The sequence below is a fragment of the Accipiter gentilis genome, chromosome 5 (assembly GCF_929443795.1).
Source record: "Accipiter gentilis chromosome 5, bAccGen1.1, whole genome shotgun sequence".
NCBI classification, from domain to species: Eukaryota; Metazoa; Chordata; class Aves; order Accipitriformes; family Accipitridae; genus Astur; species Astur gentilis.
The window spans coordinates 6,189,123-6,216,109 of NC_064884.1; the positions used below are offsets into that span (position 1 = coordinate 6,189,123).

The 26,987-nt window shown below is 54.0% G+C and overlaps 1 protein-coding gene and 2 long non-coding RNA genes across 6 annotated transcripts; 1 reads left to right on the plus strand and 2 right to left on the minus strand.

The window, feature by feature from the left end:
- Positions 1-342: 342 nt before the first annotated feature.
- On the minus strand, positions 343-5,110 carry LOC126038211 (uncharacterized). Its single transcript, XR_007505952.1, has 4 exons — positions 4,929-5,110; positions 4,598-4,762; positions 698-883; positions 343-449 (listed from the first exon to the last, which is right to left on the minus strand). It is a non-coding gene; the product is annotated as an uncharacterized LOC126038211 (long non-coding RNA).
- An 847-nt stretch (positions 5,111-5,957) lies between these two features.
- On the plus strand, positions 5,958-11,176 carry LOC126038212 (uncharacterized). Of its 3 annotated transcripts, XR_007505955.1 has the most exons (4): positions 5,958-6,066; positions 6,420-6,590; positions 10,636-10,821; positions 11,070-11,176. It is a non-coding gene; the product is annotated as an uncharacterized LOC126038212 (long non-coding RNA). The 3 variants fall into 3 exon arrangements; XR_007505953.1 differs by lacking the exons at positions 5,958-6,066; positions 6,420-6,590 and adding an exon at positions 9,908-10,459 and having other exon boundaries at positions 10,633-10,821; XR_007505954.1 differs by lacking the exons at positions 5,958-6,066; positions 6,420-6,590 and adding an exon at positions 9,908-10,459.
- Positions 11,177-21,715: 10,539 nt separating this feature from the next.
- On the minus strand, positions 21,716-26,382 carry FDXACB1 (ferredoxin-fold anticodon binding domain containing 1). Of its 2 annotated transcripts, XM_049799569.1 has the most exons (5): positions 26,142-26,382; positions 25,456-25,612; positions 25,113-25,316; positions 24,579-24,737; positions 21,716-23,841 (listed from the first exon to the last, which is right to left on the minus strand). In XM_049799569.1, the coding sequence occupies exons 1-5, from the start codon at positions 26,347-26,349 to the stop codon at positions 22,653-22,655; spliced, it is 1,917 nt and encodes a 638-aa protein (XP_049655526.1). In that variant the 5' UTR covers positions 26,350-26,382; the 3' UTR covers positions 21,716-22,652. The 2 variants fall into 2 exon arrangements, with proteins under 2 accessions (XP_049655526.1, XP_049655527.1); XM_049799570.1 differs by lacking the exon at positions 25,113-25,316.
- Positions 26,383-26,987: the final 605 nt, after the last annotated feature.

Sequence of the window (26,987 nt, forward strand, 5' to 3'; positions counted from 1 at the left end):
ACCTATCCCCGCTTCGTATTAAAATTAGCTGCGAGAGATCATTTCCATAGTCTCCTCCCAGCTGCGCCTGTGCAGGGCCTCTTTATGGTGGTCGTCTGGTGGTCGCAGAGATGAAGATAGACGACTCCTCTTCGTCACCGCTAGTACCCTCTTTCCTTGCGCAGGCTCAGTGATTTCTTGGTATTCACCCAAGCCGCAAGACCAGTCTTAGCTGGCTCTTGGGGCCTGATCCTGCTTCTTATCAAGGACTGTCTTTACCTCATTGGCTGGTTCTTGGGACCAGCTCTTCTTATCAAGGACTGTCTCTACCTCAGCTAATTTCAACAATGTAAGCACTAAACATCATCTTTCACCCCCCTTTATTATGTCTACTGAGATTCTTTTGACTCCCCTTGTCTCGGTGTTCCTCCAGAGGCTGAGGTCCAGCAGCTTCCTCCCCCGTGCAGGTGCTGAAAGAGAAACATTCAGAACAGGGGAAACCACCTCAAAATCCCTGCTCTTGAGTACTTGTCCCCTGGCACGCACACAGCCTCAAAGGACACTTTCGGTGGCTGCGGAGCCCTTCCACTCCCCACAGCTGGTGCAGCAGCATCAAGGTACAAAAAGTCGTTCTGAGACATCTTTGGGAAGCCGTGTCATCTTAACGCGGAAGTGGAGCAGCTTCTAAAAATCTTGAGAACTGCAATGAGCCAAGTACCTGCTCCAGAAGCACAGACAACCTCCCAGAAGGGCCAGGGATGCTTTAGGCTTCGCAGCCCCAAAGACAGGGAGATCGCCTTCCCAGGAGTGCCTTTCGCTTGCCCCTTCTTCATCCCGATGCTGCTCCTCCTCTTGCTCACTCTTGCCTCGCTGCTCCGCAAGACACCTCTTCTTTCTCTGTCAGCTGCTGCCAAGGAAGGAGGACATGGTTAGGCCTGAAAAGCGCCAACTCCTCCGCCTGAAGGAAACAGGGATCCCTACGCCCCGCGAGGGAGCTCCCCAAGGCACCACCCGGCCACCACCCACGCGCCCACAGAGCCCCCCACCTCCGCAAAACCCTCCTACTTCAGCTCGTCTCACCAAAGCAACGCACAGCAGAGTTCCCACCGGTGCTGGAGCTGGGCTTGGAGGCAGGCACCCTGGGCAAATCCAGCTGGGCATGCAAGGCAGCAGCCAAAGAGGCTGCACCCCTGCTTACAGGGGGCTCGAGCCGCTGCCTGGACTGCAAAGTGCCTGGGACTCCAGGGCACTGGCCGGGCCCTCGCTTACAGGGCAGCCCTGGTCCCAAAAGCCCACGGAGGCTCCTTCTCTCCGATTCAGGGGCACCCTGACTTGCACCCCGCTAACCGGGCAGTCACCCCACACAGGCTGCCAGCTGAGCACTATCAAGAGTGCTGGGCACTTTCTGCCCTGAAGGCAAGTGAATCGGCAGCAGTGGCTGGTGACTGTTGCAAGGGCTTTTCCTGGGAGGTTTTGGGGGCTTGGGCAGAAGAACTTCCAGAGGTGGGTTCCTCATCACTTGGGACAAGCTGCCACTTGAATGTGGGGCAGCTGGTTGGAGGGTAACTGGTGTTTGGGGCCTGCAAGTGGTGCTTGCCACCCTAAATCTCCTGCCTTGCCCTGCCCTGCCCTGCTCTGCCGTGCCCTGGTCCCCTTGCTCTCTGCTCTCAGCCCCAGGAGCAGCTTGGGAGAAAAAGAACCATGGGGGAAGGCAGGAGGCTGGGGGCAAGGGGCCTGTTCTGGACATCGGGGACGTGCCTGCAAGCAGGGCCCAGGTCCTGCCCGGGCAGCCCTGGCACTGAGAAGCCCTTTTATTGCCCTGAGCTGGGCCGTTGCCCTGGAAGCAGGGCTAGGGCCTCTGCTCTTTAAATGTCCAGGCTGCTGGGCACCACACAGTGAGAAAAGTGGGTCTAAGGCAGCTGAGCCTGGGGGGGTAGGGGGGAGAAGGGAGGAAGGATGGCCAGGGACCGGGGAACACTGTGGGGAGGTCCCTCCGAGGGCCAGCGTCCCTCTCTCCTCCAGGCAGAGGAGCTGGTGCTTGACTGCACCCTCCTTCCTTGGCAGCAGCTCCCAGAGAAGAAAGAAAAAAAGAAGAGGCATCCATCGTGCGTGGAACCACGAGGCAAGAGCAAGCAAGAGGAGGAATGGCAGGCTGAAGAAAGGGAGAGAGAAAGGCACTCTGGGCAAAGGGACCTCCCTATCACCGGGGCTGTGGTCACACAAGAGCATTTTGGCGCTTTTGGGATGGTTTTTATGGGTCTGGGGGAGGTACTTGGCTCAGTGCTATTCCCTAGATTTTTAGAAACCATTCCAATTCTGTGGTAAGAAAACACAACTTCAAAATCTTTGCCTCTGAAAGGCTGGGGCCAGGGACACCCACCTGATTACAGGGGGTCCCTCCAAGCACCTCCCACCGAGCGCAGGGGGCACGCACAGCCCTACTTACAGGGCAGTCCTCCACGGCTCGGCACACACTCCCAACAAGCCCCACGGAGCCCGAGGCTCCGACCTGCGCCCCAGTTACGGGCTGGCCATCTTGGCTGCAGCACAACACCACGTCTTCAGGAGCCCAGGGAGCGACCTCGACCCCAACTAGCAGGGAGGTCGCCCCAGCCAAAAGCAGCGCCAAAGGCGGGACTGCGCCCTCCAGCACAGCGCTTCCTCAACCTGCACCCTCTAAAGGGCGAGGGAGAGCTCGCTCCTGGTACCTGGCTAGGGCAGCCTCCCCAACCCTGCTTACAGGGAGGGCGGGCTGCTCCTGGGGACAGAGGGCTCCACGGCTTGTGACACACGCCCCGAATACAGGGCTGTCACGCTGGCAGGTCACCAGCAGGACAGGCAGCCAGGCAGGCAGAGACCCAGGCCCAGCCTACAGGCAGGTCGCGCTGCCCGCGCTACGACGAGGCAGCTTCGCTCCATCCTTAGAAAGAAGGGGCAAGCCCGGACTCTCCCTCCACTCGCAGGCTCAGAGGGGACCCCCCGCTGCTGCACAGAGCCCTTCTTTCCCTCCTGGGAAGTTTAAACTAAGCTAAGCTAAACTAAGCTAAGCTAAGCTAAGCTAAGCTAGGCTGCAGCGATTTTAACGGGGGCCTAAAGGACAAGCTCACTCGCTCACTCACACCGACAAAGACAAGGACACACAAAGAGGAACTTCCCAGAAGAAAGAGCGAGCTCTGTGCAGTCAAGCTCTGGGGAGCCATCCCTACCCCCAAGCAGGAGAGGAGAGCCTCAGACCTGCCCCCTGGGCTGCATGGAGGCCAGAGGAGCCTCAGCATGCCAAGGGGATTCACGGGTGGCCGAAGGGCAAATGCCATGACACGCCCCAACTCCAGGGGGGTCACGCTGGCCACGCTGCCAGCAGGCAGAAAGCTGCCGGGGCCAGAGGAGGGGGGCGTGGGGAAAAAGCCCTTCCCTGCTTGCAGGGCGGGCTTGGGGTCCAGAGAGCTCCATTTCCCCCTCGGGTGTGGAGACGGTGGCTCTCACCCTCCTTACAGGGTTGCCACTCTCTCCGGGCAGCCTAACTATGGGGCAACGTGGCAAACGGCCAACGACCTGAGACCTGGTTACAGGGAGGTCGTCCAGTGCAAAGCCAACCAGGGCACCAAAGGCACTGGCAATGCTTTTGTGTGACCACAGCCCCGGTGACAGGGAGGTCCCTTTGCCCAGAGCACCTTTCTCTGTCCCCCTCTTCAGCCCACCCCTTCTCCTCTCGCTCGCTCTTGCCTCGCAGTTCCACACAATGCCTTGTCTTTCTTGTCCGAGAGCTGCTGCCAAGGAAGGAGAGCACAGTCAAGCACCAGCTCCTCCACCTGGAAGAGAGCGGGACACCAGCCCCCGGAGGGAGGTCCCCACAGCACTCCCCGACCCCCAGCCATCCTTCCCCCCTCCTACCCTCTACCCCCCCAGGCTCACCCACCCTTCTCACCGCCATGGTGACCAGTGGCCCGGAGGGAGGCAAAAGAGCAAGGCCCCAGCCCTGCTTCCAGGGCAGCGGCCCAGCTCAAGGAAATAAAAAGGCTTCCCAGTGCCAGGGCTGCCCAGGCAGGACCTGGGCCCCGCTTGCAGGCACATCCCCAATCCCCAGAGGGGGCCCCTTCCCCCCAGCCTCCCGCCTTCCCCCGTGGCTCTCTTTCTCCCAAGCTGCTCCCAGGGCTCAGAGCAGAGAGAAAGAGAGCTAGGGCAGGGCATGCCCAGCCCCACTCATCTCAGCCCCACGCCTCTGAAAGGCCAGGGCCAGGGACACCTGCCTGCTTACAGGGGGTCCCTCCCAGCACCTCCCGTTGAGCGCAGGTGATGTGCACAGCCCTGCTTACAGGGCAGTCCCCCTCGGCTTGGCATGCTCAAAAGCCCCGTGGGGCCTGAGGCTCTGACTTGCGCCAGAGTTATGGGCTGGCCATCCTGGCTGCAGCACACCACCACATCTTCAGGAGCTCTACTTCCCCCCCAGGTGCAGAGACGGTGGCTCTCACCCTTCTTACAGGGTTGCCACTCTCTCCAGGCAGCCTAACTACGGGGCAACATGGCAAAAGGCCAACAAAAGCAAAGACCCAAGCCCTGGTTACAGGGAGGTCATCCTCCAGCACAAAGCCAGCCAGGGCACCACAGATGCTGGCAACACCCTTGTGTGACCACAGCCCCGGTGACAGGGAGGTCCCTTTGCCCAGAGTGCCCTTCTCTTTCCTCCACTTCAGTCTCCCGGGCTTCTTCCGCTCCTCTTCTCACTCGCTCTTGCCTCGCAGTGACACACAATGGATGCCTCCTCTGTCTGCTCCACCACCACCTGCTGCATAGGCAGGAGGACGCCGTCAGCACCGAGGGGCGCCGGCCCCGCAGGAAGCTCTCCACAGCACCACCCGAAGCCCGCCCATCCTCCCACACCTATCCCCTATACCCTAAGCCCCCCTCCGCTACCCCCACCGGAAAAAGCCTCGCAGATCGGCTTTTCTCACCGAATTGGTGCTCCCGTGCTCCCTGCAGGGACGAGTGCCAAGTGCCCTCTGCTGCTCCGGGCTCCGCTCCTCTACCGCTCTCGGGACCTCCGCACCTCCTGCGGCGATGGCTGACTGCGTCTCCTCAGGACGGTGCTCCCGGACCCGCCGAAGGCGGTGGCCGACGCCCGCCTGCCCCGAGGCGATCGCAGACGCTCCCCACCAAGGCGGCGCCGACCCTCGCCCGCCCGCCCGCCCCGAGGCGATCGCAGACGCTCCCCACCAAGGCGGCGCCGACCCTCGCCCGCCCGCCCGCCCCGAGGCGATCGCAGACGCTCCCCACCAAGGCGGCGCCGACCCTCGCCCGCCCGCCCGCCCCGAGGCGATCGCAGACGCTCCTCACCAAGGCGGCGCCGACCCCCGCCAGCCCGCCCGCCCCGAGGCGATCGCAGACGCTCTCCACGAAGCCGATGGCCGACGCCCACCCCGAGGCGATCGCGGACCCTCCCCAGGCGGCGCCGACCCCCGCCCGCCCCTTCCCCAGGCGGGTCCCGCTCCCTTTCCCCTCAGGCGCCCGCTCTCCCCCTCACACAGGCGCGCGACCGCGGGCGACACAGGCGCGCGCCGCCTGTTCCCGCCCGCCCCTGCCCCCGCCCCCGCGAAGCGCCCGCGAGACGCCTGTTCCCGCCCGCCCCCGCGAGGCGCCCGCGCTCCGCCCGGGGAGGGGGCACGCGTCCCGCGCCCGTCGAAGCCTCGCGAGGGCGGGGGCCACGGCAGGGGCGCGAGCGGGCGGAACAGGCCTCTCGCGAGGGCGGGGGCGCTTCGCGGGGGTGGGCGGGAACCGGCGTCGCGCGGGCGCTTCGCGGGGCGGGGGCGTTGGCAGGGGCGCGGGAGCGGGAACAGGCGTCGCGCGGGCGCCTCGCGGGGGCGGGGGCAGGGGCGGGCGAAAAGAGGCATCGCGCGCCTGTGTGAGAGGGAGAGAGGGCGCCTGAGGGGAAAAGGAGCGGGACCCGCCTGGGGAAGGGGCGGGAGGGAACAGGTGGCGCGCGCCTGTGTGAGGGGGAGAGCGGGCGCCTGAGGGGAAAGAGAGCGGGACCCGCCTGGGGAAGGGGCGGGCGGGGGTCGGCGCCGCCTGGGGAGGGTCCGCGATCGCCTCGGGGTGGGCGTCGGCCATCGGCTTCGTGGGGAGCGTCTGCGATCGCCTCGGGGCGGGCGGGCTGGCGGGGGTCGGCGCCGCCTTGGTGAGGAGCGTCTGCGATCGCCTCGGGGCGGGCGGGCGGGCGAGGGTCGGCGCCGCCTTGGTGGGGAGCGTCTGCGATCGCCTCGGGGCGGGCGGGCGGGCGAGGGTCGGCGCCGCCTTGGTGGGGAGCGTCTGCGATCGCCTCGGGGCGGGCGGGCGGGCGAGGGTCGGCGCCGCCTTGGTGGGGAGCGTCTGCGATCGCCTCGGGGCGGGCGGGCGGGCGAGGGTCGGCGCCGCCTTGGTGGGGAGCGTCTGCGATCGCCTCGGGGCAGGCGGGCGTCGGCCACCGCCTTCGGCGGGTCCGGGAGCACCGTCCTGAGGAGACGCAGTCAGCCATCGCCGCAGGAGGTGCGGAGGTCCCGAGAGCGGTAGAGGAGCGGAGCCCGGAGCAGCAGAGGGCACTTGGCACTCGTCCCTGCAGGGAGCACGGGAGCACCAATTCGGTGAGAAAAGCCGATCTGCGAGGCTTTTTCCGGTGGGGGTAGCGGAGGGGGGCTTAGGGTATAGGGGATAGGTGTGGGAGGATGGGCGGGCTTCGGGTGGTGCTGTGGAGAGCTTCCTGCGGGGCCGGCGCCCCTCGGTGCTGACGGCGTCCTCCTGCCTATGCAGCAGGTGGTGGTGGAGCAGACAGAGGAGGCATCCATTGTGTGTCACTGCGAGGCAAGAGCGAGTGAGAAGAAGAGCGGAAGAAGCCCGGGAGACTGAAGTGGAGGAAAGAGAAGGGCACTCTGGGCAAAGGGACCTCCCTGTCACCGGGGCTGTGGTCACACAAGGGTGTTGCCAGCATCTGTGGTGCCCTGGCTGGCTTTGTGCTGGAGGATGACCTCCCTGTAACCAGGGCTTGGGTCTTTGCTTTTGTTGGCCTTTTGCCATGTTGCCCCGTAGTTAGGCTGCCTGGAGAGAGTGGCAACCCTGTAAGAAGGGTGAGAGCCACCGTCTCTGCACCTGGGGGGGAAGTAGAGCTCCTGAAGATGTGGTGGTGTGCTGCAGCCAGGATGGCCAGCCCATAACTCTGGCGCAAGTCAGAGCCTCAGGCCCCACGGGGCTTTTGAGCATGCCAAGCCGAGGGGGACTGCCCTGTAAGCAGGGCTGTGCACATCACCTGCGCTCAACGGGAGGTGCTGGGAGGGACCCCCTGTAAGCAGGCAGGTGTCCCTGGCCCTGGCCTTTCAGAGGCGTGGGGCTGAGATGAGTGGGGCTGGGCATGCCCTGCCCTAGCTCTCTTTCTCTCTGCTCTGAGCCCTGGGAGCAGCTTGGGAGAAAGAGAGCCACGGGGGAAGGCGGGAGGCTGGGGGGAAGGGGCCCCCTCTGGGGATTGGGGATGTGCCTGCAAGCGGGGCCCAGGTCCTGCCTGGGCAGCCCTGGCACTGGGAAGCCTTTTTATTTCCTTGAGCTGGGCCGCTGCCCTGGAAGCAGGGCTGGGGCCTTGCTCTTTTGCCTCCCTCCGGGCCACTGGTCACCATGGCGGTGAGAAGGGTGGGTGAGCCTGGGGGGGTAGAGGGTAGGAGGGGGGAAGGATGGCTGGGGGTCGGGGAGTGCTGTGGGGACCTCCCTCCGGGGGCTGGTGTCCCGCTCTCTTCCAGGTGGAGGAGCTGGTGCTTGACTGTGCTCTCCTTCCTTGGCAGCAGCTCTCGGACAAGAAAGACAAGGCATTGTGTGGAACTGCGAGGCAAGAGCGAGCGAGAGGAGAAGGGGTGGGCTGAAGAGGGGGACAGAGAAAGGTGCTCTGGGCAAAGGGACCTCCCTGTCACCGGGGCTGTGGTCACACAAAAGCATTGCCAGTGCCTTTGGTGCCCTGGTTGGCTTTGCACTGGACGACCTCCCTGTAACCAGGTCTCAGGTCGTTGGCCGTTTGCCACGTTGCCCCATAGTTAGGCTGCCCGGAGAGAGTGGCAACCCTGTAAGGAGGGTGAGAGCCACCGTCTCCACACCCGAGGGGGAAATGGAGCTCTCTGGACCCCAAGCCCGCCCTGCAAGCAGGGAAGGGCTTTTTCCCCACGCCCCCCTCCTCTGGCCCCGGCAGCTTTCTGCCTGCTGGCAGCGTGGCCAGCGTGACCCCCCTGGAGTTGGGGCGTGTCATGGCATTTGCCCTTCGGCCACCCGTGAATCCCCTTGGCATGCTGAGGCTCCTCTGGCCTCCATGCAGCCCAGGGGGCAGGTCTGAGGCTCTCCTCTCCTGCTTGGGGGTAGGGATGGCTCCCCAGAGCTTGACTGCACAGAGCTCGCTCTTTCTTCTGGGAAGTTCCTCTTTGTGTGTCCTTGTCTTTGTCGGTGTGAGTGAGCGAGTGAGCTTGTCCTTTAGGCCCCCGTTAAAATCGCTGCAGCCTAGCTTAGCTTAGCTTAGCTTAGCTTAGTTTAGCTTAGCTTAGTTTAAACTTCCCAGGAGGGAAAGAAGGGCTCTGTGCAGCAGCGGGGGGTCCCCTCTGAGCCTGCGAGTGGAGGGAGAGTCCGGGCTTGCCCCTTCTTTCTAAGGATGGAGCGAAGCTGCCTCGTCGTAGCGCGGGCAGCGCGACCTGCCTGTAGGCTGGGCCTGGGTCTCTGCCTGCCTGGCTGCCTGTCCTGCTGGTGACCTGCCAGCGTGACAGCCCTGTATTCGGGGCGTGTGTCACAAGCCGTGGAGCCCTCTGTCCCCAGGAGCAGCCCGCCCTCCCTGTAAGCAGGGTTGGGGAGGCTGCCCTAGCCAGGTACCAGGAGCGAGCTCTCCCTCGCCCTTTAGAGGGTGCAGGTTGAGGAAGCGCTGTGCTGGAGGGCGCAGTCCCGCCTTTGGCGCTGCTTTTGGCTGGGGCGACCTCCCTGCTAGTTGGGGTCGAGGTCGCTCCCTGGGCTCCTGAAGACGTGGTGTTGTGCTGCAGCCAAGATGGCCAGCCCGTAACTGGGGCGCAGGTCGGAGCCTCGGGCTCCGTGGGGCTTGTTGGGAGTGTGTGCCGAGCCGTGGAGGACTGCCCTGTAAGTAGGGCTGTGCGTGCCCCCTGCGCTCGGTGGGAGGTGCTTGGAGGGACCCCCTGTAATCAGGTGGGTGTCCCTGGCCCCAGCCTTTCAGAGGCAAAGATTTTGAAGTTGTGTTTTCTTACCACAGAATTGGAATGGTTTCTAAAAATCTAGGGAATAGCACTGAGCCAAGTACCTCCCCCAGACCCATAAAAACCATCCCAAAAGCGCCAAAATGCTCTTGTGTGACCACAGCCCCGGTGATAGGGAGGTCCCTTTGCCCAGAGTGCCTTTCTCTCTCCCTTTCTTCAGCCTGCCATTCCTCCTCTTGCTTGCTCTTGCCTCGTGGTTCCACGCACGATGGATGCCTCTTCTTTTTTTCTTTCTTCTCTGGGAGCTGCTGCCAAGGAAGGAGGGTGCAGTCAAGCACCAGCTCCTCTGCCTGGAGGAGAGAGGGACGCTGGCCCTCGGAGGGACCTCCCCACAGTGTTCCCCGGTCCCTGGCCATCCTTCCTCCCTTCTCCCCCCTACCCCCCCAGGCTCAGCTGCCTTAGACCCACTTTTCTCACTGTGTGGTGCCCAGCAGCCTGGACATTTAAAGAGCAGAGGCCCTAGCCCTGCTTCCAGGGCAACGGCCCAGCTCAGGGCAATAAAAGGGCTTCTCAGTGCCAGGGCTGCCCGGGCAGGACCTGGGCCCTGCTTGCAGGCACGTCCCCGATGTCCAGAACAGGCCCCTTGCCCCCAGCCTCCTGCCTTCCCCCATGGTTCTTTTTCTCCCAAGCTGCTCCTGGGGCTGAGAGCAGAGAGCAAGGGGACCAGGGCACGGCAGAGCAGGGCAGGGCAGGGCAAGGCAGGAGATTTAGGGTGGCAAGCACCACTTGCAGGCCCCAAACACCAGTTACCCTCCAACCAGCTGCCCCACATTCAAGTGGCAGCTTGTCCCAAGTGATGAGGAACCCACCTCTGGAAGTTCTTCTGCCCAAGCCCCCAAAACCTCCCAGGAAAAGCCCTTGCAACAGTCACCAGCCACTGCTGCCGATTCACTTGCCTTCAGGGCAGAAAGTGCCCAGCACTCTTGATAGTGCTCAGCTGGCAGCCTGTGTGGGGTGACTGCCCGGTTAGCGGGGTGCAAGTCAGGGTGCCCCTGAATCGGAGAGAAGGAGCCTCCGTGGGCTTTTGGGACCAGGGCTGCCCTGTAAGCGAGGGCCCGGCCAGTGCCCTGGAGTCCCAGGCACTTTGCAGTCCAGGCAGCGGCTCGAGCCCCCTGTAAGCAGGGGTGCAGCCTCTTTGGCTGCTGCCTTGCATGCCCAGCTGGATTTGCCCAGGGTGCCTGCCTCCAAGCCCAGCTCCAGCACCGGTGGGAACTCTGCTGTGCGTTGCTTTGGTGAGACGAGCTGAAGTAGGAGGGTTTTGCGGAGGTGGGGGGCTCTGTGGGCGCGTGGGTGGTGGCCGGGTGGTGCCTTGGGGAGCTCCCTCGCGGGGCGTAGGGATCCCTGTTTCCTTCAGGCGGAGGAGTTGGCGCTTTTCAGGCCTAACCATGTCCTCCTTCCTTGGCAGCAGCTGACAGAGAAAGAAGAGGTGTCTTGCGGAGCAGCGAGGCAAGAGTGAGCAAGAGGAGGAGCAGCATCGGGATGAAGAAGGGGCAAGCGAAAGGCACTCCTGGGAAGGCGATCTCCCTGTCTTTGGGGCTGCGAAGCCTAAAGCATCCCTGGCCCTTCTGGGAGGTTGTCTGTGCTTCTGGAGCAGGTACTTGGCTCATTGCAGTTCTCAAGATTTTTAGAAGCTGCTCCACTTCCGCGTTAAGATGACACGGCTTCCCAAAGATGTCTCAGAACGACTTTTTGTACCTTGATGCTGCTGCACCAGCTGTGGGGAGTGGAAGGGCTCCGCAGCCACCGAAAGTGTCCTTTGAGGCTGTGTGCGTGCCAGGGGACAAGTACTCAAGAGCAGGGATTTTGAGGTGGTTTCCCCTGTTCTGAATGTTTCTCTTTCAGCACCTGCACGGGGGAGGAAGCTGCTGGACCTCAGCCTCTGGAGGAACACCGAGACAAGGGGAGTCAAAAGAATCTCAGTAGACATAATAAAGGGGGGTGAAAGATGATGTTTAGTGCTTACATTGTTGAAATTAGCTGAGGTAGAGACAGTCCTTGATAAGAAGAGCTGGTCCCAAGAACCAGCCAATGAGGTAAAGACAGTCCTTGATAAGAAGCAGGATCAGGCCCCAAGAGCCAGCTAAGACTGGTCTTGCGGCTTGGGTGAATACCAAGAAATCACTGAGCCTGCGCAAGGAAAGAGGGTACTAGCGGTGACGAAGAGGAGTCGTCTATCTTCATCTCTGCGACCACCAGACGACCACCATAAAGAGGCCCTGCACAGGCGCAGCTGGGAGGAGACTATGGAAATGATCTCTCGCAGCTAATTTTAATACGAAGCGGGGATAGGTCATGCATATGTATAGGCGTATTGTGAATATGTAATACCTGACTGTATAAACTTGAGGCAAACTGCCGAGTTGCGCGCGCACGACTTTGGTGGGACTACCCCCTGTGCCGCCCAGCGCTAAATGAACATACCTACTTTACAGTCTCAGTGATCGTGGAGTCTGTTTTCTGCACGTCAGTTTGGTGAGCCAGGCAGGAGACTCTGCCCGGCTGCGGGACCGACTGTGGAGCGGACGCCCCTAGGCGCGCCCCGAGCACTTTCCTCGGAGGAGCCTCCGCTGCCAGCCGCTCACCGCGGGAGCAGACAACAACCTCCTGAAGCCGCAGACCAAACGGTATGTTTTACAAGGGGAGCCTGTAAAAGTACGGGCCGGGGCAGCTGGTGAATCGCACAGAGACGTCTGGCGTGCAGTGTAGTCCCTGTATGGGAGGAGGGTACCCTGTATGGGGGGATTTGCTGACCGATAGAGCGGCCGCTAGCGATCTTGGGGGTAGATCAAGCAAATCCGGGGTGACTGCTGCATCCCAGTATCGGGAGCCAGGACGGACCTGTCAATGACTGGTATATAAGAGGCAGGAGAAGGGTAAGCGCACCCCCTCGCAATTGCGCTTGGTTTATGGGGTAAGTGGACCCCCTTGCAATTGCGCTTGGTTTATTTTTGCAGCTGCTGAAGGTTGTCAACTGGAGCGATGCTTGCATGATGTGAATGTTTGGAAATTTATGTTAAAGATTTTGTGTGGGTGTGTGGAAATGATATGTTGAAATTTATAGGTGTATGTATGTTTGTTAATGTGTGAATGTCTTTATGTATTAATAGGGGTGATTCCTTGCTTTGTATGTGGGCTTGCAACTGGACTATATAATAATTAGCATCCGGCTTGGGTTTTGTTGAACTGTAAATCTTGTGGGAGAAGCTGGTACTGTACATCTAGCAGACGGAAAACCAGACTGCCTTGAGTGTTTTCTCCAAATTCCACACTTTTATGATTGGGAAAGAGCTCACTAAGAATCCGAAATAGTGAGACCGGTGTGTAAAGGAAAATTTAATTCCAGAAATTTGGGACGTGTGGGAGGAAAACTGGGCAAGACTGTAAAAGAAGTGTAAGAAACAATTTGCATGGAAGCTTATTAAAAGGAGAAGCCAAGATTAAACTTAAGAATCATGAGGAGGAGTTATAAAATGGGAAACAATCAAGGAGGAATATTGAGGAAAAGTCCTCTGGGTTGTGTAATTGCCCACTGGAAAGATACTGTTGGGACCGGAGCTACAGAAAGTAAAAAGAATCTTATTAAATACTGCAATCAATGGTGGCTGTTGTATAAGTTAGAAAGTAATGCTAAGTGGCCACTTAATGGGTCACTAGATTATAATACTCTATTACAGCTAATGCTGTTTTTAAGAAGAGAAGGAAAATGGGATGAGGTTTTGTATGCAGACATGTTTTTCACCCTCCGAAATCATCCGGAGTGGCAAAGGGACTGTGGAATGGTACCCCCACAGGACCCCATGGTGCTTGCACTTGAGCGAGAGAACAACAAGGAGCTTAGAGGTAAACTGAGGCGGTGTTGTTCGGCATGTAGTATTGGACAAAGATGTACAAAGACAAATGAAATTCATCAGGTACCAGAACAAGATCTAACTGATTTGTTTAAGCCTCCCCCTTGACCGCAGGAAGAGGATGCAGACTCGGATAGAACTCCGACTTCCCCGAGCAGTCCTGTATCTTCCCGTACTAGGAAGAAAATTACCTCAACAGCTTTACAAGTACCTCTCCGAGAGGCGGTGAGGCCAGATGGTGGGACGATGTTAATCAAAGTACCCTTTTCTACTGCTGACCTAGGGGAATGGAAAAAGGTTGCAAAAGATTATAGGAGAGATCCGATAACTGTAGCTAAGCATTTCCAATTTATTGTGAAACAGCATAACCCTGATTGGAAGGATATACAGTTATTATTGGAATATATGACTGAGACAGAGAAACAGCTGATTTTAAAAACAGCAGGGAACCTTGCTGGACGTATGAGCTGTTAAGGGCAGAGTTGCAGTTGCATGTGTTGTGCAATGGGGCTGGTATGCAGAGCAAATTGGGGCTGAGTTTTTGAGAGCAGGCAAGGCCGCAGCCCTCCGTGGCCATCTCAGCCTCCATCCTTCTGCATCTCGAGGCTGAGGAGGGCCATCGATAACTGCAGTGTTCTCATTCACTTCAGAGAAGCACTGCTAGCTTGTGCCTTAGGAAATTCAAAAGTAAGTGTCACAACTGCAAATCAGTGAGTTGGAGCGCCACTTCCACAGTTAAGATGTTCTTCAGAGTGGACTGGAGTAAAATTGCTCCCCAGTTTGGGGCAAAAACAGGAAAGGTTCATTTCAAGAAATGCAAGTTGCTGTTGTCAACAAAGGTGTAAATGATGGGCATGACTGCCTGTTTTAGGGTGGTTTTGATGATTCCCAAGAAGGTAAACACACACACTGACTATAAGGGAAAAAGCAAGCATTTTGTTAACTACACGCATACCTTACGCTAAGGGTATCTTACAAAGCAAAAAAACCCCACTATTAACATACCGACCCAAGGACTAAGAAGATGAACCATCTGTACATTCCTGTGCCATCTTGCGCTGCAAGCTCAGCCCAGCAGTTGGTAGGCGCCAGCTTTTCAAGTGCATCCCCACAGAGGCAACAGTGACCTTGCCGTCCACCTCCCCACTGCTCTTCAGAAAACCCCGGTATTTTATACATTTGCGGAGGAACAGGTGTCGACACTCATGGCCAATGAGTGCCAAAACACGCCTCGATTGCAACATAGGGAGCCTATGGCACATGCGCCCACTGGCCAGGCATGCTGCGCGTGCCATAGCCATCCCTTCTACTGGTTCATGGGCTCTGTACATGCGGCATATTACCATAATCCATCAGTCACATCCACTATGCTCTACCCAACAGCAGGACTTCTGCAAGGTGTGGTGCCTTGTATTCCTCCATTATTGCACATACTACCTCCCCCTAACATTGCCCAACCTCCTTATCCCCATGGTCAGCATTTCAAACAATAGACAAGAAACTGTCTGTTCCCTGTGCTGACTGCATTTCTTAGTTATATACGTCTTACTCAGTGTTGATCCATGGACCAAAATTCCATCTTTTAACCCTTCCATACACACTGCCTTACTTCCTAACCTTTTATTTTAATGCCATTAAAGTTGAGACAGACCCTGGAAAGTGCCTGAGGCAATTGCCAAGAAATGCAGCACACCTGTGAGCTCTGTGGAGAAAGTGAAGCAGCAGCAGCAGCTGCCACTCTGCAACCACAGAGTGTTTTCCTCCACTCCCTCACCTTCTGAACTTTCTATAATAAAACTTGAGCATTTCAGTAACAGCTTGTCCTGCCTGTGCCTGAACACGAGGGAATGGAGCCTCATCATGCTTGTTCTCGGTTCTGAAGTTGTGTTGGGAGGTGAGTGCTAGCAAGCGGGAGTGGAGGTGGCCAGGGGCGGTACCCGGGCCGGAAGCATCACAATTGGTGGGCAACTCTTGGGGAGGAGCAGGGAATCAGCAACAATCACGTGTCAGACTCGAATGCCTTTTTTTCCCCCTAAAAAGCTGCAGAACCTGGCTGGCTTTTTTCCTTTTTCTTTTCCTTCTTTCCTTAAAGCCTTGCAGTTGTGAGTGATGGGCCATTGCCAGAGCACTTCATGTCAAATGCAGTGGAGAAGTAGCTTGCGCTTCCACCTGGGTCTGATATGCAGCTAAAAACTCCCAAGTCAAGACTCGATGGCAATTACCCTTCAGAAATACTAATTATTATTTGCATTGCAGTAGCACTGAGGAAACCAGCACCACGATGTATTTGGCATTGACTTACCTACAGAGATAGTCCCTGTGCTAAGTCTTGAAAGACGTGTATGCACAAGACCCAGACGAGTGTCATTAAACCCTTTTTACAGCTGGGGAGTCAAGGCATAAAGCAACTAAAAGCATGCGTGGTGTTACTAGTGCTCACACAGTAATAGTTAAACTGCTCAGACCAGCTCTTCAGTTTTCTCCTGTTTCTTCAAATGCCCCTTGCAGGCATTTGACAGCATACTTTATCCCTGAGGTAACCATGCTGGCTCACCATGTTTGTTGTATTTCTGTTTAAGTATTTTCTCAGTTTCATGCACTGACGTTCGCCACATGCTAGTTCTGGGGTCTCTTCTGTTCTTTATCTTTCTGGAGAGTTTTCCACTTCTTCATCCAGCTCATGTGTGCAATGCTGCACAGGACCCTGGTGGATTTCTCTCTGTGTAAAGCCTTCCTTTCCTTTCAGTATCTGTCTGCCTCGCTTTCACCCAGCGTATACTGATGCCTCAGGCAAGGAATCCCATCTTCAGCACAGTGCAATTGCTAAAGGATTGTTGCATTGTGCCATTTTTCATCTTGTATTCTTTCAGCATTTGCCCACCCAGTGCTCGATGCTAGAGAGAAGGGCAGTCTTATGGAAATGTAGACATATATCCAGCCTGGCCAGGCTCTGCACAGTAGCCTGGCATGAGTGCCTGGAATTAAGCGATGCAGCTCCTCTGCATACCAAATGAGAGTGACACTTAGGATCCACCTCTTGGCAGTAACTAGCATGGCTCATCTCAGGTAACTCCCTACGTCCCTATGCAAGTCAGAAGTAGGAAGAGCTCCTTTATTCTTCTCTGATACCGCCTGAGCAGGAGGCAGACAGCCAGGCTGACTTTTCTGTCATGACTTCGGAGAGAGACCGGCAACTGGGCAGCTTAACTGTCTTTAATAAGGACGATTTTGAAGAAGACTGGGTTAAAGTGGCCAGTGGAGGCTTTGGGCATGTGTACCAAGTCAAGCACAAGAGGTGGAGAACAGTTTATGCAGTGAAGTGCTCCCCATATCTGCTGCAGGACACCAGCGTGGAGAGGTAACTGCAGTCTCTTCTAGCTCAGCAGTTCAAACTGTCAATTAGAGCCATCTATGGTGAATTGGTGCTAAAACTCTGAAGGAAATGCTCACATGGCTTCTTCTCCCTGGGAAGTCAAGTTTTTGGTTCCCAAAGGGAGTGGAAAAACCACTACTGATCTGGAGTTTTGCCTCTCTTTCTTTCTTATGTGTGTATGTGCATGTGCAGGTGGGAAAAGAACACTTACTCAGAACAGTTAGTGTTGAAATCTGGAGGCTGAAGTAGGCATCTTAAACTAAACATGGGCACGTGGATAAAAGCAGCCTGATTACTTATTTGCAGCTTTCACTGGACATTGGGACTAATGGGTATCTATTAAACTAAATTAGTCACTAAAGTCACCAGATTTAAAGCTGAGGGACAGAGAATTTCCAGCTGGTTTTGCTGGCCTCACAAAGCACTCTGCTCCCTCACTTACCCTCCAGACATGTTCTTTTCTCTTGATGGTGCATCTGCACCTTCAGTTTACTTTTTGCTGTGTCTCTCACCTGCAGAGACTTCTCTGCTGACTACCTTGGGTCTGGAGATAGAACAAAGCCAGGTAATTGCAACTACTGCCAATACCACATACAATATAGGCAATCCTGATCTAAAAACTGAGTCAATGAAGTTACTTATTCTCAAATTTTATTCTGTTCAAGTTGGAAGGAACCTGCCTAGTTAAAAATCACATGCTTGTATGACTTCTTGTCATGTTACTGACAACAACTGAGATGGTTCAATTTGAGCAGTGACTGTCCTCTTTTGTTTGCACTGCTTATGCTCTTCAGGTACTACGTTTGCATTTCATTTTCTTTTGGGGGAAAAAAAAATGAGTCAAGTTAATCAGTTTTACTTCTGCATATATTAATTCTAGTAAATTTATTCATATGGCTTTCATGGATTATATCAACTCCTAGTGTACACTCCAGAAGAACGGTTGAATGTGAACAGAAACATTCATGGGTTTTTTTTGTTGTTGTTATTTTTAAAAACAACATTTCTGCGATCACCAGGATTTGAAAGCCTAAATCTGAAAATCTGAGTTTGGGAAAAATGTCTAACAGTTCATGTGCCTTTAATAGTTACTGTACTGGTGTCCTAGGGACTGAAGTTGCACTATTTTGTCATTAAAATAACTTTGCGCTCCAACATAGTGTTATAAAAGGCTTTCCTACCCCTTACTTATATCTAAACAGCCTTGAGGCTGCTCTGACTTACATTATACTTTTCAGTAACCCCTGTGAGTTCTGGATTACAAGACAAGGCCGTGCTGTCCTGCACTATGGCCGTGCCAAAAATCCTTCCTTTCTGGGGGGGGGGGGGGTGGGTGTTGTAAGAAGGGCCAGCACTGGTCCTGTAGTGTTGTGCATCTGGGGTGTATGGTTCAATGACTGTTTCTGCTTGCTTTAGAATGTTTCCACGTTTGTGAGAGGCAGACCTTCAGTGTGCAGTTTGTCTAATGCACACATACCCACAGAAAACATCTTTGAGTGCATTGCATATGAGTCTGTCATAAGCCTTTTCATGTGTATTATAAAATGGTTCTGGTTTATCTGTCAGCACTAAGTACAAGCCCCAAATGCAAAACTGAAAGTTTCCAGGCCACTCAGTGGTTTGAAAAAAGCACAGCAGCTCAGATGTCTGGTAAGGGGGCCAAGGAGGCAAAAGTTTCAGAGGAGCTTTTAAAAGTCCTTAGCACTCCTGTCTCTGGGCTTGTAAAAACAATGTGTCTCATCAGTAGCTATGAATGGAGACAATGGTGTGGTGACTTCCATCTGCTCGCATTCGTGATGCGTAACCAACTGCTTTGCACTGTTCCTTCAAAATGATGGCGCAAATTGACAGCCAGTTTATTAACCGTGGATGGTTTTGCTTGTCAGGAGAAAACAGGAGATGGATTTTGTGGGATGATGGAAGACATCCCTGTGGGCACGTGAAAGCAAGGAGGGCAGGTGCTCTGTGAATGCCACTGAATCTATGTATCACCTGAGAGAAGGAAAGAGAGTGGGTGGAAGATGGCTCTCGCCTCAACTTCTGTCAGCTGCAAAGGCTCATAGCTCGCAGGTCTGTTGAGGCTGAGGAGAGAAAAAAAAATCACAGGGAATCCACAGAAAAGAAAATACAGCCACAGATGCAGCCACAGTATTTTCCAGAGGGTTGAAACACTCAGATTCTTATATGGGAATCACTTTGGGGCTCTTGCTTTTCTCCCTTACAAGCCTCATTTCTTGGGGCTCCCTTTGCTTGTCCAACATCCACCTTCTCGCTGTACCTTCTCACGTATCTGTGCTAATGGTGCAAATGCCTCCCCCTGGGCTAATCTCACTCCCTCTGTTACTTCCCACAATCCTGATCCACCACAGGATCCAGCATAACCTTCTGTGCAGGTCAGCTCCCACCAGCCCCTGGGGTGCCTGGGAGGGAGGCACACAGGAGCTGTGCCCAGAGATTCTGTCCCAGGAAGGGAACCAGAAATCACAGAAGTCACTTTTTCTCCACACGCATCATTTTCCTGGGAGGGGGAAGAATCAATCTATCTGCAACCCTCTACGCTGCAGGTTGCAACTTCTTCCTGTGCTAACCCTTTCTCCCGCAGTGGGAAAGATAATACCTGAGACTCCTCAATACAGAGGTACGTTTTACTGTGGGGAGCCTGCTAGAGGAAGTCTGGCAGAAGGATTTGCTTAGCTGAACTATGTTTAGAGCTATTAGTGGCCTGGCATAATGTTGCAAGCTCAGATTCATTCCCAGGGTGTTCTTTCTAAATGCAGTTTTGGCACTTTACTGCTTGGCTGCTGTCAGCATGCTCTGGGCATCCCAACTCGTTCAGCAGGTTGGGAAATGTAAAGATTTAGTGAAACAGGTCTGCCAAAACTGGCAACAATGGACAGACATGTCTAGACTCCCTTTGGGACCAGATTCACCATGCTCACGGACAGAAAGCTGCAGGCAGAGGCATAGGTATAGGTATGCCAAGCCTCCACGTACTCAAGCTCAGTACGTTAGTGTGTCTGCCGGCAAGCAGTGTGCAGGCTGTCACTGAGGCTACCCTGTGGACTTGTGGTGTATGAAAAAGGCATGGCTCACCATGTGTCCTGGTTTCAGCTGGGATAGAGTTAATTGTCTTCCTAGTAGCTGGTACAGTGCTATGTTTTTGAGCTAGGTATGAGAAGAATGTTGATAACACTGGTGTTTTCAGTTGTTGCTAAGTAATGTTTAGTCTAAAGTCAAGGATTTTTCAGCTTCTCATGCCCAGCCATCCAGAAAGCTGGAGGGGCACAAGAAGTTGGGACGGGACACAGCCAGGGCAGCTGACCCAAAGTGGCCAACAGGGTATTCCATACCATGTGATGTTCACATCTAGTATATAAACTGGGGGGAGTGGGGGCAGGGGGATCGCCGCTCGGGGACTAACGGGGCGTCGATCAGCGGGTGGTGAGGAATTGCACTGTGCATCATTTGTATATTCCAATCCTTTTATCATTACTGCTGTCCCTTTATTAGTGTTATTAGTTTTTTCTATTCTATTAAACTGTTCTTATCTCAACCCACAAGTTTTACTACTTTTCCTGATTTTCTCCCCCATCTCACTGGGTGGGGGGGAGTGAGTGAGCAGCTGTGTGGTGCTTAGGTGCTGGCTGGGGTTAAACCACAACACCATGCTGTGCCTGCTCCTGACATCATGCTTTCAGGAGCATCCCTTGGGAATTTCACCACAGTGTGAAAACGAGCACGAGGACAAGGCTTTCTGTGATCACTGAAGTTCTTCTAAGAGCTGGACTAAGATGGAAGTTTTGATCTCTTTCTCTAGGAGCCTAGTGGTTGAATTTGCCCAAACAATCCTCTGCTCATTTTGAAAAGTCGTAACACCTTGTATGTTAGATTTTAGTCTGCAAAAGATCATGATGTGGTTGCATTATCACCAGTTCAAGGGGCAAATTGGAATGAATCGTTTTGGGGTAGGCAGGGCGGCTTGGAAAGGCTAGATACCACTAACCTACTATACCATAACTTAGCTTGTGAATCAACTGATACCATTTGTTGGTTCCATGTTTTTTGTTTTGTTTGTGGTTTTCCCCCCCCAGGACCAGTATGAACTGTCTAATGAAAGAGGCAGCCAAGATGGAGAAAATCAAATTCCAGCACGTTGTCACTATCTATGGGGTCTGCAACAACCCTTTGGGGATAGTGATGGAATATATGGCGAGAGGGTCGTTGAAAATTCTTCCCACTCACAAAATATTATGGCAGCTCAAATTCCAGGTTACCTATGAGATGGGCTTGGCTATGAATTTCCTGCATAGCATGACACCTCCTTTGCTGCACTTAGATCTAAAACCAGGGAACATTCTCCTAGATGGGAATATGCATGTCAAGGCATGACCTTAATGCTGTGTTTGTAGGGACAGGTTATTTCTCAAATATGAGAAAGGTTATTTTTGCCAAATGAGTCCAGAATCCTAGTAAATTAGGTTCTTCAGGAACACTCAATGAAAGATTGACTGGTGGGGCTTGTAAGAAGCAGCTGGTAAACAAAGTACCTCCAGATCATACAGGCAATCTGTGCCAGAACTGGGAACTGAAGGCTCCAACTTAGGAGGAAATGCTGATCTGCTGGACTCACTGAAAAGCACTGACCGCAATTTTATCAGGATTTTACCAAGTTTCAGCTGCTAGGCACCTCCTCATATCCCTGATCATGAAGGATGGAGGTATCTCCCAGCTAATATAAGGAGGGGTGAGATTGTGAGCATTATGGGGGAGGCTCTCATTTTTTCTGCTTGCAGATCTCGGACTTTGGGCTGTCGAAATGGATGGAGCAGTCTAGCCGAATGCAATATATTGAAAGCTCTGCTTTGAGAGGCACTTTGAGCTACATCCCCCCAGAAATGTTTCTCCAGAACATCAAGCCCCCCAGGAATCAAATATGATGTGTACAGGTAAGGGCTGCCTTTCTGTTCAGAGGTCACACAGGGTTGCCACCTAGCTCTTACACAGAACAAGAGAGACTGGCACATTGCCTCTGGGGCTCCCGGTGGCATCAGACCCACTCCCCACGCTGCGGTGGAGCTCCCACCGCTGTGGCGGAGCCCACTGGGCTTCGCTGGGACACAGCGCTGGTGGCAGGTTGCGACACAGTCTGTCAGCAACTGATGGGATCAGTCAATATTGGACGGGCCCCCCTCTGGCTCCGCCGTGAAGACTCTTGCGCTTACGATGAGGAAGTTTTTATTTCGTTCCCAAAGAGCCGGGGGGGGGGGGGGCTCCACTGTTAGAATTCGGGAGCAGACTTTCCAGCAGTAGAATTACATACTGGTAGAAGAGCCTAACAGAACTACCTGCAAGGGCTTCTTCATGTCTGCGGCAGCCATGAATTACCTAGCACAATCCGGGAGTCGCTATGGTGTCAGCAATGACCTCAGGTCTTGTGAGTCTTCAACATTTGTTAAAAGAAAGGCTTCTTGCTACCTTTCCCCAGTGTAAGCCTACAGATCCCAGTAACTCACTCTCTAACTGGAGTTCTCCGTCAGCAGTTACATCTGCTGTAGCTATTCATGCACTACTGGCGGTACAGCTACCCTTTAGGACCAGTTAGTATCCTTTAGAATCTAGTAATGGAATCATCATTTGTGATTACCATTGGTATTACTCAGAAAACAGCCTGCTGGTGCACGCGGCTGGGGCCCCACCAGGTGCACCCCTGGCACGGGCCTCCCTTCTGAGATAGGCTGCATGGGGTGACCCAGCACACACCATCCTCCCACAGGGATCGAGCATCTGTGCAGAGTGCTTTCAGTGCTCAAACCGTACGCTACCCTTCGGAAATAGCAAGATCCTCCCTCTTCCAGTGTACTAAATACAGTTGCCACCAGCACAAGATGCTGGGCAAACACAAGCGAGAGTAGGAAAAGTGAATTGGCATCAGTAAGGAGATCAAGCCCAGTCTCACAGGACCCTAGCAAAGAAAGGCTCCACTGGTTAAAATGAGCTTTCATTACACACATGCAGAACAGGAAGGTGCTTGGTCTGCATTAACAGAATTTCCACATTTACAATGTGTGCAGGTACTTGAAGTCCACACCGCCTTTGTAAGAGGCACTGCAATAACACACAGGTCCAACAAGATGTAGGCCACATTTTCCAGATCAGCAACAAGCGCAGACGCTGCTCAAGCCCCTGAAAACAACAGAGAAGCCTCTACCGAAGAGCTACTCGCAAGCGTTGGTTTATTTCCTTCCGAAAGAGCAGCTGCATCCCTGCCACCTCCTGGCGGCTCAGTGCCTTGTCACAGGACTGAAAGGTCAGGCGGTAGCAGAGGCTCTTCCGTCCGGTCTCGGACTGCTGGAAACTATCGATTAACTGGATGGAGACGACCATTTCACCTGACACCTGCCTAGCAACTGTGTGAAAAGCAACTTCATCAAATTGTTCCCCATCAGGAACCCAAAAGCTGACATCATGCACATAGGAAGGTGGATAGAGAGAAAAACTCTTGAAAAGCCTTAACTCTCCTCTAGGAAATTGACGGAGGAACCGTGTATCTGATGTCCAGAGCATTCGCCAGTCAGATATTCCACAGATCAGCATGGCTAGGAGGTCAAGATTCAATGAAGCAAAGACAACAACCAGTTCACTGCTTACTAGTTCGTAATGAGCTGTCCTTATAATTCCCACACAGAAGCCCTTCTCACAGGAGCCTGAAGTATCTATCTCCATACAGATGAAGTACTGAATTTTACTAAGCTGAGATTCAAAAGCAGCAAAGTCATTTAGCTCAGTTGTTTCAAAGCTCTTTGCTTCCTGCAGATTGATATTCACTTTAAAGCGTGGAACAGTCTGGTGAAAAGAATGTATGCTGGTTTTAATGTTATTCATCAACATCTGGATACACTTGCTTTCTGTACCCCTGTTAACTGCACATACAAAAACCATCTCATGAAAAACAGGCATGGAGTAAGGAGTGATAAGACACTTCCTGAAAACTGGGCCAGAAAGAACATGAAGTGTCCCCGGAAGAAATGCTCCTCTTTGTATTATTGCCTGAGCATAAGGTAGAAGGGAAGGTCTAAGATAATACTGTTTTGAAATGTGGCATCCCTCTTGTACATTCACCCAGCCATTCTTATCTGTGTCCCTGCAAAAATCAACATGGGAAAATAAAACTGCATTTGCCAGTCCATTAGACATTTCTTCAGTGCTTGGAGTCTCCTCTGGGCTCAGAATGATCCAAAAGATGTTTGAGTGACAAACACCATTCAGGTGACCTTGGTGGAGCAGAGAAAGGCAGTAGTCAATATTTTGTAATGGAAAGGCTTGGCTGAGCTCTGCAGTAAGCTTCTCCTTTATTGTCCGTACTGGATGATTTGAATTTACTTCTAGGAAACCCCTGTGAAAAATAAAAGAATAAATTACAGACACCACTAAACAGATTTCCTTGAAATGCCTTCCTGTGATCATAACTTGAGTGCAGCAATTTACCCAAAACAATTTCAGATATTAAGCCAGTTTCTAGGAACTACCTGAACAAGCCAAGCCTTTCATCAAAGGTGTTGCAATGGCTAACACATTTTCAGGACAGCGGTGTTTGTCTCCAGGTTGCAATCAAGAATTAACTGCACTTTTGCTGGTAAAAAAGGAATGAGACTTAACAGTCAGCATCACCATTTCCACTCAGCACAAGCACTACCACACTACAGAAATTAATAAAATTATGCTAGCCCTGGAGAGTCTCCAAAGTACACAGCAGTTTGTCTAAGAGGTTAGCATTTTTTATCCTAGCTAGCCTTAGTATTGTGGTATTAGCAGACACCATGTCAGCTCCTGAATTTCTTCCACAGTACAGTAAAACAGATTAAAGTTTTCATCTTTATTTGTGTGTTCGAGTATATAGCAGCTTGGTCTCAACCATTAAGTTTCTTTTTCTTCTGTAGACTTATTTTTAAGTAAGCCATAACCAAAAGCCAGCATGAAGGAGACCTGAAGCAGAGATCGAGCAGGAAATTCTGTAAAGGGGAAGGGAGGGAAAGTGAAGCAATTCTATTTTATCTGATACCTATGCTGGTCATTCCCACTCAGAACTGGAGTGTGTGGTATTGCCAAACAGAAACTAATTATAAAACTTACCTATTAATTTTGTCCACAAGTACTTGCGGTACTTGAAAAGAAACTTTTCGGCTTTCCAGTTCTATCTCGCAGATCATGGGTTTGAAATATGGAAGTGGCATGCTTCGTGTGAAAATGTGGTTTAAAGCTCCCTCTACACAGAAAGGTTTATCTTGACTCCTGACAATACACAAAAGCAGAGCAAAGTCATTGATTGTTCCCTATATTTAATGTGTCCCAAGTTGAATCCCAGGTCTTGTTACAAGATGACAAAAATGCAACTCTACTATACTTTTACTGGGCAGGTGGTCCAACACTGGAACAAGTTGCACAGAAAGGTTGTGCAGTCTCCATTCACGGAGACTGAACGTGGCTCTGAGAGACTTGCTCTAGTTGGCTCTGCTTTGAGCTGTGGGGTAGGACTAGATGATTGCCAGAGGTCCCAGCCAACACCAACCACGCTGTGATTCTGTGATTGCTAAGCAGATGCACATACCGCAGTCCTCCTGCTGTCTTTAGGCCAAGATTGACCTTTGTTCTGAAATGGATGGTTACCTGTAGCCTGTACACTTATATCCATGGATAGTGTCTGCTTTAAAAGGATGAACGTTACTCAAGATAAATCCAGCTCCTGCTGCCACAGCCACTATTTGCCAGCTGTTGTGCCATTCTCTCCTTGGTTGATCAGCAGGTGTCCCACCCTGTCCATTGCAAAGAGCCACATGGATCTCTCCCTCCACTGTCAGCACTTCTGCAGAGCTGGAAGAAAAGCCAGGCAACAAGAAAAATCCTGCTAGCGCACCCAGAAATTTTATAGTGCCAGAAAAACACCTGTAACACAGCTAGAAATCTGTATCGCAGCAGTCAATTAGCATAGAACTACGTCTGGTTTACTTACCCATGGAAAAACTGGGCAAGAAGCTCTCTATTCTTCACTACCCCAGCCTTTCTCCCACAGTGAGGGAAGTTGAAATAAATACAGTCAAAGTCTCTTTTTTCTGGTAAAAAATAGTCCTTCAGCTTGGTGCAGTCCACAGAAAACAGAACTTCAGCTCCTTCAAAAGTGGATGAAAAACAAGACTCTGATGTTTATCATTACAGAAAATTATAAAGAAAGGCAGCAATTAAAGTCCTTGAGTCCATTTTTAAGCATATCAGAGCAGCAGCTGCCAGTCACATGCAAGAGGAAAACCAGAAAGCCGGGGCTCCCTTTGCTCTCCTGCAGAGACTTCTGCTGACTGGCTACTTGTTTCAGTAGTATTCCAGTCTGATTAGATTTCAGGGCATTTGATTTAGCCTCTCGGACAATTCCAATTCCTCGCGGCAAAAGTGGCCTTCCGAGATGCCTGCAGTGGTGAAGGGCTACGAAGCGACGGGACAGCTCCTCCCGAGGCACGGCAGCGCCAGGTCCCCGGTTTAACCGAGGCCTGCCGCTCCACAGCCTCGCTCCCACCCTTACCAGAAGAGCGGTTACAGCTAACGGCTGACTACCAGCGACACCGCTTCCCTCCCCGTCCCGGCCTCCTCCTCCGTCGCTTTGCCCCACCACCTCCGGCCCACCCAGCCCCGCAGGCGCCGACCCACCCCTCTCCCGCAGCCGCCGGATGCTCTCCGCGGCTCGCCCCCGCCCGGCCACCTCCTCTTCGCTCTCGTAACAAGTGGCCACGACGTGGGTGCCCGCGGCTCCGCACAGGGAGGCCGCGAAGGAGAAGTTACCCTCCCCCAGCAGCAGGACGCGGCGCGCCGGCTCCATCTCCGTAGCCAGAGCCGGAGGCCGCCGGCGCTCCCTCATGACGTTTCTGCCGGCCAGCGGGCCGCTGCCGCCCTCCCTCACCGCCTGCTGGCGGCGTCAGGCCTCGCCGACCCCGACCCCTGCGAGGCACGGAGCGGCCGGCGGCGGGGCGGAGAGCGGCGCCTTGCCGCGGCCCCGGGCCTCCGCGCCTGCCTCTGGGCCCGCCGCGGAAGGGGCTTCTCCCCTTGGGGGCGGCCCGGGCTTCTGCGGGCCTCGCCGGTGCTATGTCGGCAGCCGCTCCCCCTCAGGGACCCTCTGCGCAGGGCCCAAATGGCTGCCGGCGCCCCTGGCGAGGCCGGGAGCTGTCACTGGCGGGCCGCTGCAGTCCCAGGACTGCGAGTCACGGCTTGGGAGAGAGTAGCCATGCTTTGCTGTCGTCTGTTCCATTTGTGTGCCCTCAGCTGCTGCACTGGGCCAGGACAGTGTTTCAGGAGTCACATGAGTGATGACAGCAGAAGGTTTAAAATTGGCAAAGGCAAGCTTCAGCAGAGACCTACTGCCTGCAGTTGATGAGGTGTGGTCCTGGTTCAGATATTAGGTTCCTGTGGGCTTGCGTAAATCACTTTGTCTATTTCAAAGGGTGGGTCAGTTACAATGAGAGGTATTCAGTAATGTGAAGCTGAGAAATGCAGTATCGC

What these genes read in the sequence shown, in the direction of transcription:
- FDXACB1 (XM_049799569.1), bottom strand. Translation starts at nt 26,349, where the DNA reads ATGAGGGAGCGCCGGCGGCCTCCGGCTCTGGCTACGGAGATGGAGCCG. An exon ending in CCGGCGGCTGCGGGAGAGGG is followed by an intron (nt 25,613 to 26,141) that starts GTGGGTCGGCGC and finishes CCACTTTTGAAG; the next exon opens with GAGCTGAAGTTCTGTTTTCT. An exon ending in TATAAGTGTACAGGCTACAG is followed by an intron (nt 24,738 to 25,112) that starts GTAACCATCCAT and finishes GTGTATTGTCAG; the next exon opens with GAGTCAAGATAAACCTTTCT.